The 13,464-nt window shown below is 38.1% G+C and overlaps 1 protein-coding gene across 4 annotated transcripts in view; it reads right to left on the reverse strand.

Annotated features, from left to right (window-relative positions):
* The window catches only part of NR3C2 (nuclear receptor subfamily 3 group C member 2), a 177,254-nt gene that overhangs the window by 40,162 nt on the left and 123,628 nt on the right, over positions 1-13,464 (reverse strand). For all 4 annotated transcript variants that reach the window (XM_083367774.1, XM_083367773.1, XM_083367775.1 and 1 more), the window contains one exon: positions 5,540-5,656. In XM_083367774.1, the coding sequence (XP_083223900.1) occupies positions 5,540-5,656 (117 nt within the window). The remainder of the gene's footprint in view (positions 1-5,539; positions 5,657-13,464) is intronic.

A 13,464-nucleotide genomic window follows, 5' to 3' on the forward strand; every position in this document is an offset into this window, starting at 1 on the left:
GAGAAGACTCCTGTGAGTTCCTTGGACTGCAAGGCGATCAAACCGGTCAGTCCTAGAGGAGATCAACCCTGACTGCTCTTTAGAAGGCCAGATCCTGAAGCTAAAACTCAAATACTTTGGCCACCTAATGAGAAGGAAGGACTCACTGGAGAAGAGCCTAATGCTGGGAAAGATTGAGGGCAATAGAAGAAGGGGACGACAGAGAATGAGGTGGCTGGATGGAGTCACTGAAGCAGTAGGCGTGAGCTTGGATGGACTCCAGAAGATGGTAGAGGACAGGAAGGCCTGGAGGAACGTTGTCCATAGGGTCGCGATGGGTCGGACACGACTTCGCAACTAACAACAACAACAACAACAATATGATTTATTTAGAAAACAGTACATATAAAACATTTGACCAAATATCCCATCACATAAAGGTAAAGGTAAAGGTTCCCCCGCACATGTGTGCTAGTCGTTTCCCACTCTAGGGGCCGGTGCTCATCTCTGTTTCAAAGCTGAGGAGCCAGCACTTGTCCGAGGACGTCTCCGTGGTCATGTGGCCGGCATGACTAGACGCCAAAGGCACACGGAACGCTGTTACCTTCCCACCGTAGTGGTCCCTATTTTTCTACTTGCATTTTTACGTGCTTTCGAACTGCTAAGTTGGCAGAAGCTGGGACGAGTAACAGGCGCTCACTCTGTTACGCGGCACTCGGGATTCGACCCGCCAAACTGCCGACCTTCTGATCGACAAGCTCAGCATCCTAACCCACTGAGCCACCGCGTCCCTATCCCATCACATATTGATTAACAAGCTACTTAGCTGTGAACCACATAACATGACAATTAAGTGGATACATATTTTGCTTAAAAGCCCTTCTCCATGGATTCTCATCAAATTAAAAAAAAGTATCAAATGGAGTGGCCTAAAGATCAATACTGGATAATTTCATTAATGGCTTGGATGAAAAAGTGGAAAGAATGCTTTTCAAACTTTCAAATATTGAATGAAACAGAGTAGCAAGAAATAAAATTGATAGATTCAATAAATGGACTAAATATAAGAATGACAAGTTCAACATTCCTCACTGAGGAAATAAACATCAAATACTTTAAAAAAGATTTTTAAACAAAATGGCTACACAATTGTTTGTTACAATAACAGTTTGGCACAAATTGAGCCACTGATGTAACATGGCCACAACTGTATAATACGAAAATCTTGAGAAATAATTTATTTTCTCCTTATCAAAGTTTATTGGCACAATGAGTGGTAACAAGCACCATGTTCTTGAAAGATTCAGAGAAATTGGAAAGAGCAATCAGATGATAAGGGAACAGCAACTGATCTACGAAGAGGAATCAAAGAGACTGAGTATTTTCCCTCAGGAAAAGATAAGTGAAAGTAGATATGATAGCACTGTTCAAATACATGAAAGGGAGTTGCATAAAAGAAGATCAAGGCCTGTTTTACCTTGTTCCAGAATAGAGAGCACCGAAAAATGGATTTACATTCTTGGAAAAGAAGTTCTTGTTGAATGTTAGAAGAAAGTTCTTAATGGTAAGAACTGTTCAACAGTGTAAGCAATTACCCAGGGAAGTGATGGATTCTTCTTCAGTGGATGTGTTCAAGTAGAAGCTTTAATTTGGATGTCTGCACTTAGCAGTGAAGTACACTGTGTGCACAGTTATTAGGCAAGTGAGTAATTGCTAAGATATTGGGGAGTGATCACAGAACCATCAAACGTTTGTTGCAAATAGTCAACAGGGTTGCAAGAAACGTGTTGAGAAAAAATGATGCACATTAACTGTCAAAGATCTGAGAAGAATCAAATGTGAAGCTACCAGGAATTGATTATCCTCCAGTGCTGTCATAAATTCCAGAACTGCAACCTACCTGGAGTGTCCAGAAGTACAAGGTGTTCAGTGCTCAGAAACATGGCCAAGGAAGGCTGAAACCCGACACAACTGAACAAGACACATAAGTCGAAATGGCAAGACTGGGCCAAGAAATATCTAAAAATAGATTTTTCAAAGGTTTTATGGATGTGATTGAAAGTGACTCTTGACAGACCAGATTGATGGGCCCATGGCTGGATCAGTAACAGGCACAGAGCTCCACTTCGACACCATCAAGGAGGTGGGGGTACTGGTATGGACTGTTATTATTAAAGTTGAGCTAGTTGGACCTTTTGGGGTTGAAGATGGATTCAAAATCAACTCCCAATCCTACTGCCAGCCTATCTTACCTTGGCCATGTCTCTGAGCACTGAACACCTTGTACTTCTGGGCACTCCAGGTCGGTTGCAGTTCTGGAATATGACAGCACTGGAAGATAATGGCTTCCTGGTAGCGTCACTTTGGATTCTTCTCAAATCTTTGCCAGTTAATGTGCGACTTTTTTTCTCAACACGTTTCTTGCCACCCTGTTGACTATTTGCACCAAAACGTTTGATGGTTCTGTGATCATGCCACAATATCTTAGCAATTTCAAGAGTGTTGCATCCCTCTGAAAGACTTTTTACAATTTTTGACTTTTCAGAGTCAGTTAAATCTCTTTTTTGGCCCATTTTGCTTGAGGAAAAGAAGCTCAGTGGGTTAGAATGCTGAGCTTGTCGATCAGAAGGTCGGCAGTTTGGCGGGTCGAATCCCGAGTGCCGCGTAGCAGAGTGAGCGCCTGTTACTCGTCCCAGCTTCTGTCAACCTAGCAGTTCGAAAGCACGTAAAAATGCAAGTAGAAAAATAGGGACCGCTACGGTGGGAAGGTAACAGCGTTCCGTGCGCCTTTGGCGTCTAGTCATGCCGGCCACATGACCACGGAGACGTCCTCGGACAAATGCTGGCTCTTTGGCTTTGAAACGGAGATGAGCACCGGCCCCTAGAGTCGGAGACGACTAGCACGCATGTGCGGGGGAACCTTTACCTTTACTTTACCTATTGCATATTGATATTGATCTCCTTAGGCCATACCCTTCGTTATTACAGAAATACACATCACCTGATATGCTTATATCCACTAAACATTCAGGTTTATACAGCTTGGAGATGGACAATATGCATGAAAATGTTGATATGGTCAAAATACTCACTTGCCTAAGAATTGTGCATACAGTGTAGACTCAGTGGCCTAAATGGCCCCTTCTAACTTTATGATTCTAAGATATATTCTTTTCATTATTATGATTCAGGGCACAATCAGCCAGATGTTTAGATTGGATCTGGCATTTTTATTCACCTATAGATTCCTTTCCAAGGACTGGGATAGGGAGATGCTGCTGTTAAAGGTATTTTTTATAATTATTAGTTATTTACTAACATAACTTAAGTTTATCAGAAAAATTAACATGCACGTTTACTATACAGTATGTGAGCCTCTTTTCATACTGTATAAGCTCTTTTTATTTAATGAAAAATATAAATGTAGATCTTTGTATGCATCATTATCCATTCACTCTGGAATAATATAATATAATTATAATTCAATTAATCTATATGATGAAATCAGATGATTAATCAGACTCATATTCATATGAAATGTATAAATAATGGCTAAATGTAAACTATATTTATATATTAGCATACTGTGTCAATATGTCTAGAAATACCCTTTTAAATTATTTAAGCTTTCTGAATTTTAAAATCATACCCCAAGTTCAGCAAAACAAACAGATCTTTTATTACATCCATTTTCACCCCACTTTCATTTTCCAGCACTGTTCTCTAGCTAGCTTATGCATTGTCAGCCAACTCTCCTGCTAACTTTGTTCAAACAATTTTGTCTCAACCAGAGCCAAGAATGGTCCATTCTCTTTTCAACTTGCTCTCTTGTTGCTTCCACACCCAACTGTTCCCTTTGGCTGAACTTTACAAGTCCTAGAAACCAATCCCTATTTTTCATTCTAGCCTCAAGATTCTCTTGCTCCACTCCTTGATTCCACCTCTGTTACTGAAGAGTAACTTTTATTTTTTATTTTTCTACTCTACAATAATAATGATTCTTCTATTCATTTAAGCCAGCTATAGTTGAAGTCTATTACAGCTTCTCATGTCTGAGTGATATATAATAAAGTACACTTTATAAGAAATGCAGACAAAGTATTTTTTTTACTTTAAAGAAACTTTTACAATAAGTAACTACTTACACTGTAATTATCATTTCTGTGCTGCAAAAATATAGATTACAATTACAGTTGAATTACAAGCTGAGGAGGAAATAGTATAGATTTGGGGAAAATCAGCTACTCTATGGGGCAAAATGAAAAGAAAAAAAGATATCAAAATTGCCAGAGAAATGAAGAGATGCCTGTCTGTTTCTGCGATGTGCTACAGTGAAATATCAGAGCACAAGAATAGAAAAATAGAACTTTTTGAAGAGACGCATGAAATCAGTGTGTGTTATTTTACGTAATTCAGTTATAGTCTGTATTTACATAAATTTGGGTAGCTGCTTTTCATGGCAATGTAGGAGGAGAACCATGTCAAACTACGGTGCCAAAAGTCAGAAGTCAAATAGGATCTTTTCTGGCTAGCAAATTTTATTAAAAGATATAAGCTTTCATGAGCTGTTACTAAACTCAGCCACAGCTTATCAAATGTTAGGCCTTTTAATAAAATGTGTTAGAAAGGTGCTGCAAGAATCCTCTTTAATCTTCATGGATATTTGTCTGAAGCAGCTAAGGAAAGATGTATGACGACATCATCCATCTCTCAAAGTTGAATTGCTAAGATGCCTGCTAAGGTGCCTTTTGTATACAATACACTCATGGACACATGGAAGGGACAAATCTTTCATTGCAATGCTACAGTGTAACTTTCATCAATCTGATGAAGCTTCCAGATTTAATTGCTGCTTTCATTTTAATCAACAGCATACATTTTTTCCCTTCTTCCCTTTTCTGAAGGATGCCTTATACAAATGGCCCAAACAGAAGAGATGCAGAAAGAAGGACATTCTGCACTTGAAAATCTCCAATTTCATACCGTTTTTAATGGACAAAACCTTAATTATCCAGTTCACTTTTAAAAAGATATGTGACCAAAAATTATGCTACTTATTTAACATGATAAATATGAAATAATATAATTAAAATGCTATCAATCTAGTTAGGCAATTAAATTATACTTTTCCATATTTTTATTATAATTATTTTTTTCTAGGCTGGAACATAGCAGGATATCTGGCAGATAACACACAGTTTTTCTCTGGTTAAATCTGATAATATTATTGGACTGTTTTAACCCCACTACCACAATAAAACAAGAAAAAAAATCCTTCCAACATGACCAATCCCAATACTTCAGTCCAATTAACTGCCTGATATTAGTCATCATCTAACTCCCATCGTTCTTATTCTGAACTATTATTTATTTTTTTAAAATGAGAATGACAATAAGAGGTTTTATATAATGTTCCCTTTCTCGCTAGAGGAATTCAGGACAGAGCTTCCAAGTTCATACATCTGATACTGATTTAAAAAGAATCAGGTGTAACATATATTTGCCAAATAAAACGAAAACTACTAGAAAATACTAGTACTAGTACTCATAGTTTACTTACCTCCCAAATTCATTCCAGCTTGAAGACACTTCTGTAATCTGCAAGCTGGACAGTTTTTTCTTCGAATTTTATCAATTATACAGTCATTCCGTCCCGCACATAAATAATTGTGCTGCCCTGCAATAAACAAAAGACAGAACATAATAAATTCTACTTTAACCATATACAGGTAAATAAACTGTCCATAACACAGACTGACAGCTCTAAACTTTATTATTTTTAAATCTGCCAGAACATTTTAAAATAACTGCTCACAACAATTTTGAAAATACACACTCAATAAATAACTAAATAAATAAATTAATCGCACCCACATCCACATATTTAAAATCAGAGAATGATTTTATTTACTTCTTGCGTAATATATTCCAGATGGAATTTTATAAAATTCAAGAATTTATTATAATAGAACCTTTGATGAACTCATGGTCATTCAGATCACCACATGTTAATATCACAAATAAAGATGGCTGAAAAGGTGTAAAAGATTTTGTATGGCAAAGACAATTATACATTAAATCCTGTCAAGACCAAGTAAAGCTTAAGCATGCATGAAATAAGTATATAGATGATCGTATAGCAAGACCTTCAACTGTATCAACCATGTCAAGCTGTAGAATGTGATTGTTAAAATGGAAATCCAAGAGCATCTCATTGTCCCTATGCAAGCATATATACAGGTCATGAAGCCACAGTATGGAAAGAACATGGTGAAACAGATTGGCTCCAAGTTAGCAAAGAACTGTATGCTCTCTCATTATTTATGCAACTTATAGGCTGAATAGGACTGAGCCACTGAGAGAAAATTACTTGCAAAACAACGGAAACAACAACCAGCCTTACCATTAATAATGAAATTGTAGGTAGCTTTTGCCTTTTAGCCTTAACTCTCATCAGTAAATAAACAAGCAATCAAGAAATACATTACAAACTAGATCATGATTGAACAGCCATAAAGGCTTATGAAAAGATACAATGGAATTCCCTGTGATGCTCTGTGGAAATGAAAATAGACTTGAAGGAGGATAGAAAATGTATGATGCTTTGGGACACTGGTGTTGGAGAAGAATCTTAAAAATACCAGGTAAAAAGGTAAAGGTAAAGGTTCCCCCGCACATGCGTGCTAGTCGTTTGCAACTCTAGGGCCCGGTGCTTATCTCCGTTTCAAAGCCGAAGAGCCAGCGTTTGTCCGGGGACGTCTCCGTGGTCATGTGGCCAGCATGATTAGATGCCAAAGGCGCATGGAACGCTGTTACCTTCCCACCGTAGTGGTGCCTATTTTTCTACTTGCATTTTTATGTGCTTTTGAACTGCTATGTTGGCAGAAGCTGGGACGAGTAACAGGCGCTCACTCTGTTACGCGGCACTCAGGATTTGACCCGCCAAACTGCCGACCATCTGATCAACAAGCTCAGCGTCCTAACCCACTGAGCCACCGCATCCCTAAGAATACCAGGTATAACCATGCAAATAAATTAGTGAATAATTGAACAAATCAACACAAGAGTTTTCAAGAGAACTTTATTCTCAGAGGAACAAATGCTCTAACTCAAATTATCCTACAGGTTGTCGATGTTCATTGACTGCTTCGAAAACAGACCGATGGAGATGAAAAACTAACTTTGTGCCTGCATTCACAACCTTTCCAGTATCTCTCTCTCTTTATCAAGTCACCTGTGTGCCATTACAGTCACTTGGAACACATTGTACGCAATTGGTTTCTGCGATCTAGTCATCGGGCAAAGTGGTCACTAAGTGAAAATCTTGTGACTGTGACTATGCTTACAATTTTGCTTCAGCTTTTCTGTGCTTTAAAGCATCAGAAAGATATGATCCCAAACAGCTGTGTGAGCCCAAACACCGGGGAAGATTTCTGGAATTTAAGTCATGAAGAAACTGGATAAAAGGGCATATCTTTTTCCCTGTTGTTGTTGTTGTTAGCTGCGAAGTCGTGTCCGACCCATCACGACCCTATGGACAATGTTCCTCCAGGCCTTCCTGTCCTCTACCATCTTCTGGAGTCCATTTAAGCTCACGCCTACTGCTTCAGTGACTCCATCCAGCCACCTCATTCTCTGTCGCCCCCTTCTTCTATTGCCCTCGATCTTTCCCAGCATTAGGCTTTTCTCCAGTGAGTCTTTCCTTCTCATTAGGTGGCCAAAGTATTTGAGTTTTAGCTTCAGGATCTGGCCTTCTAAAGAGCAGTCGGGATTGATCTCCTCTAGGACTGACCGGTTTGATCGCTTTGCAGTCCAAGGGACTCGCAGGAGTCTTCTCCAGCACCATAGTTCAAAGGCCTCAATTCTTTGGCGCTCAGCCTTTCTTATGGTCCAACTTTCACTGCCATACATTGCAACTGGGAAGACCATAGCCTTGACTATACGCACTTTTGTTGACAGGGTGATGTCTCTGCTTTTTAGTGTGCTGTCTAGATTTGCCATGGCTTTCCTCCCCAGGAGCAAGCGTCTTTTAATTTCTTGGCTACAGTCCCCATCTGCAGTGATCTTGGAGCCCAGGAAAATAAAATCTGTCACTATCTCCATTTCTTCCCCATCTATTTGCCAGGAATTGAGAAGGCCAGATGCCATGATCTTGGTTTTCTTAATGTTAAGTTTCAACCCAAGTTTTGCACTCTCCTTCTTCACCCGCAACAAGAGGCTCTTTAGTTCTTCTTCACTTTCTGCCATTAGAGTGGTATCATCTGCGTATCTTAGGTTGTTGATATTTCTTCCGGCAATCTTAATTCCAACTTTTGATTCATCTAGCCCTGCCTTTCTCATGATGTGCTCTGCATATAAGTTAAATAGGCAGGGCGACAGTATACAGCCTTGCCGGACTCCTTTCCCAATTTTGAACCAATCAGTGGTTCCATGTCCAGTTCTCACTGTTGCTTCTTGACCCGCATATAGGTTTCTCAAGAGACAAATAAGATGGTCTGGTACTCCCATCTCTTTAAGAACTTGCCACAGTTTGTTATGATCCACACAATCAAAGGCTTTAGCATAGTCAATGAAGCAGAAGTAGATGTTTTTCTGGAATTCCCTAGCTTTCTCCATGATCCAGCGTATGTTGGCAATTTGATCTCTAGTTCCTCTGCCTCTTCGAAATCCTGCCTGTACTTCTGGTAGTTCTCGATCCACATACTGCTGAAGTCTAGCTTGTAGGATTTTAAGCATGACTTTACTAGCATGAGAAATGAGTGCAATGGTGCGATAGTTTGAACATTCTTTGGCACTGCCTTTCTTTGGAATTGGAATGTAAACTGATCTTTTCCAATCCTGTGGCCACTGTTGAGTTTTCCAAATTTGCTGGCAAATTGAGTGTAGCACTTTTACTGCATTGTCTTTTAAGATTTTGAATAGCTCAGCTGGAATACTGTCACCTCCACTAGCTTTGTTGTTGCTCAGCTTTTCTAAGGCCCACTTCACTTCACATTCTAGGATGTCTGGCTCGAGGTCAGTGACCACCTCATTGTGATTATCTGGGACGTTAAGCTCATTCTTGTATAGTTCTTCTGTGTAATTTTGCCACCTCTTCTTAATCTCTTCTGCCTCTGTTAGGTCCCTGCCATTTTGGTCCCTTATCATGCCCATTTTTGCATTAAACGTTCCCTTCATCTCTCCAATTTTCTTGAAAAGATCTCTGGTCCTCCCTATTCTATTGTTTTCTTCTATTTCTTTGCACTGTTCATTTAAGAAGGCATTCTTATCTCTTCTAGCTATTCTCTGGAATTCTGCATTCAATTGGGCATATCTATGTTTTTCTCCCTTGCCTTTCGCTTCCCTCCTTTCCTCAGCTATTTGCAAAGCTTCCTCAGACAGCCATTTTGCTTTCTTGCATTTCTTTTTCTTTGGGATGGTTTTGGTTGCTACCTGTTGTACTCTTTTTCCCTACTTCCCTTAAAAATGCAACCCCAGCTCTGGAATGATTAGCAAGAAGGAAATGGATGTTTGTATTTATATGAATTGAAGAGGAAGATAAAAGTTGAAGAGGAAAGTGAGCTTACACTGGGGAATATGAATTGAAAGGAATGCTTCAGTACCTGCTGTTTGCCTAGCGCACTTGCAGATGCAAGCTTCAAGCGTTTCATATTTGTTTCCCTATTTTTCCTCCAGCAGCATATGCAGTGGGATTAAAAAAAGGTTAAGTTGACAATCACAAATGAGCATCCAAAGCCATACTCTTTTGTATGTACATGTCCTGTCCAAATTATGGGTATAATAAGAAAGTACAGAAATTTACTTCTTCCATAATACCAGAACTTAAAAGACTAAATAATTAATAAGGAAGTAAACTACAGCACTACTCACAATACATAGAGCTATTTTACATACAAAGATGAAAGGCTCTAATAAGATTTTAAAACATAAAATAACATTTTGAAATAGTTTTTATAGTATTATATCTGGGCATAAGCATAATAACCCTTTCTTTAAAAAATCTGACACACAGTGAGAAACTGCAAATTACATAATGATCATATATATATGTTTTCATAATAATGTTTTTCAGACAGAAAGCTTTAGTAGTCATAAATCTGATTAGTCAATCTCTTTTTAATCAACAATCAGGAACTTACATAAAAACGTAAATAATAGGCTTAGTTGTCTGAACAACATTATTTATTAGCTGTTGCCTCTTCACCACTGGAACTCACAAGTGATAAATAAATTTGCATTTTAGAGAACAAGGTTCACATATAATTATATATACTGCTCAAAAAAATAAAGGGAACACAAAATAAGACATCCTACTATTAAATACAGTACATTGTGTTGTTTAAGTGTTCCCTTTATTTTTTTGAGCAGTATATTTTTTCTGTGTATTGACACTGAAGGATTAAGATTCTGAACATATCTACAGAGTTACAATATGTAACTATTTCTATCTCTTCACAAATAGATTTCTATCTCACAGACTTTACAGATATGCTCCGCTACTGGGATATTAGTATACTACCTGCAAAAAAGGAATTGAAGGATGTTGTGTTTAATCCTTGAAATGTTCTCCTCAATGCAGAAAAGAAAGAATGTTGAAATATTTTGAAGGTTCCCAGGAATGTTCTATAGCCCGACCACAGACTATTATAGGACTGTTATATTACCCTGAACACTTTGAACTTGCATAAATTTGGTCTTCTCAAAATTTATGTATAAGCCAATCTTGCTGGCCTCATTATCTAAACTGGAGGTCATTTCTTGTGAACACTTTTTTGTTTCACAAAGCAATGCAATGTTATCTGCAAAAATCTAAATCTTTTAAATTAGCTGTTCTCCATGGGATGCCAAAGCTTTGTTATTGCTCTATGCTTAACAAAGTCCATGGAGAGGAGAAACAAGAATGGTGATAGTATACATCTCTGTCTTACTCCTGTATTGACATTAAAGAAGGTTGTGTTTCCAGATTCTGATCATTTATAACACAGACTCTTAAAGATGCTGATAAAACATTGGGGAATACTATATGACTTTACAATGCTCCATAGTGATTCTCAATAAGTTGAGTCAAATGCCTTTTTGAAGTCAATAAAATTGATTATCAATGGCTTCTGGAATTCAATACTCTGTTCGATGATATTTCGTAAGGTCAGGATCAGGTTGTTACAAGAGTATTCTTTCCTGAATCCTGCCTGTTCTTCACACAGGTGTGTATCCACTTGACACTGCAATCTACTGAACATCACAAGGCATAGAACATCTCCAGGGACTGATAGCAACTTTATGCCTCTCCAGTTATTACAATCACTGAGGTTCCGTTTCTTTGGTACTTTAATGATTACTTTCTGCCTTTGTTTATAAAATAGTGAGATCTTCCACCAAACTATATCTACCATGTTTTAAAAGCTCTGCAGATATCTGGTCCAAGTGAGATGGTTTGCCATTTTTTAACAACTGTATTGTGTCCTGAACTTCAGTAATTGTAATCAGTTCCATATTGACATCAAATTCCTCTGACTATGCAATGTTGCAAAATCATATGCTGTTCTTGAGCTACGTTGATTCAATATGATGCTAAAAAGTTCAACCTAATGTTTATCTTGTTCTTTTTTACTAAGTAGCATGTTCCATATTTAACTTTAATTGGGATGTTGCTGTTGGTTCTAATTCTTGTTAGTTCATGGTCAAGGCAAAAAAGTGATATGGAATGCATATACAATGAATATTCACATTGTATTTATAGCATAAAAATATAATGAGCCTTAAACTGAACAAGGCATCTGTTGGCTAAATACATCCAGATGAAGCCTTTGTCAAATGTTTATTGAAAGGACATTTTATTGTAAGTTTTACAAAGTTTCCATCTTTTAAAACTGTATAAACCATATGAAGTCTTCCTTTAAAATGTCACATGGATATATCTGCTGACAAGATTTTTAAGAAGCTTCAATTTTATAGCGTAAATTTACATTTTCTTGATTGGAGAATATTCTAAGAATATTTTAACACATATTTTAATGTGTATCAAGTTATGATTTTTGACAGCAATATAGGATTAATTGACATGTACCCCACTCCCAATACTGAAAAATTATTAGGATTAAATTAATTTATAAGGAACTGAGGTTAGAAATAATGAATATTTAACTACAGAATAATACAAGAAAAAATAAAAATTTGCAATCATTGAATCCAGCATACTTGCCAGCTCCCCTTCATGGATTACTGCCTTGTTGTGGCGAAGGGGCTTGTGTAATTCAATGAAGCTATGAGCTATGCCATGCAAGGCCACCCAAGACGGAAAGGTCATAGCAGAGAGTTCTGACAAAACGTGATCCACTGGAGAAGGAAATGGCAACCAACTCCAGTATCTTTGCCATGAAAACTCTATGGACAGTACCAAAAGGCAAAATGATATGACACTGGAAGATGAGCCCCTCAGGTCAGAAGGTGTCCAATATGCTACTGGGGAAGAGCAGAGGGCTACTATTAGTAGTGCCAGAAAGAATGAAGCGACTGGGCCAAAGCCAAAAGGACGCTCAGCTGTGGATGTATCTGGTGGTGAAAGGAAAGACTGATGCTGTAAAGATTTATTCTCCATAGGAACCTGGAATGTAAGCTCCATGAATCAAGGCAAGCTGGACGTGGTCAAACAAGAGATGACAAGACTGAACATCAACATCTTAGGAATCAGCAAACTAAAATGGGCAGGAATGGGTGAATTTAATTCAGATGACCGTCAGGTTTACTACTGCGGGCAAGAATCCCTCAGAAGAAATGGAGTAGCCTTCATAGTCAATAAAAGAGTAGGAAAAGCAATACTGGGATACAATCCCCAAAATGACAGAATGATCTCAGTAGTCCAAGTCTATGCCCCACCTACCGGTGTTGAAAAGGATGAAATTGACCGGTTCTATGAAGCCCTACAGCACCTTATAGAACTAACACCAAAAAATGATGTCCTTATCATCATGGGGGATTGGAATGCTAAAGTAGGAAGCCAAAAGATAACCGGAATAACAGGCAAGTTTGGCCTTGGAGTACAAAATCAGGGCACAGGCTGATAGAATTTTGTCAAGAGAATATGATGGTCATAGCAAACACTCTTTTCCAACAACCCAAGAGATGGCTCTACACATGGACATCACCAAATGGTCAACACAGATTGACTATGTGCTCTGCAGCCAAAGATGGAGAAGTTCTATATAGTCAATAAAAACAAGACGAGGAGCTGACTGTGGCTCAGATCATGAGCTTCTTGTTGCAAAATTTAGACTTAAATTGAAGAAAGTAGGGGAAAGCACTAGGCCACTCAAGTATGAATTAAATCACATCCCTGTTGAATATACAGTAGAGGTGACAAATAGATTTAAGGAATTAGATCTGATAGACAGAGTGCCTGAAGAACTATGGACAGAGGTTCACAACATTGTACAAGAGGTAGCAACTAAAACCATCCCAAAGAAAAAGAAATGCAAGAAAGCAAAA

The sequence above is a fragment of the Vipera ursinii genome (assembly GCF_947247035.1).
Source record: "Vipera ursinii genome assembly, chromosome: 7".
In the NCBI taxonomy this organism is placed as follows: Eukaryota; Metazoa; Chordata; class Lepidosauria; order Squamata; family Viperidae; genus Vipera; species Vipera ursinii.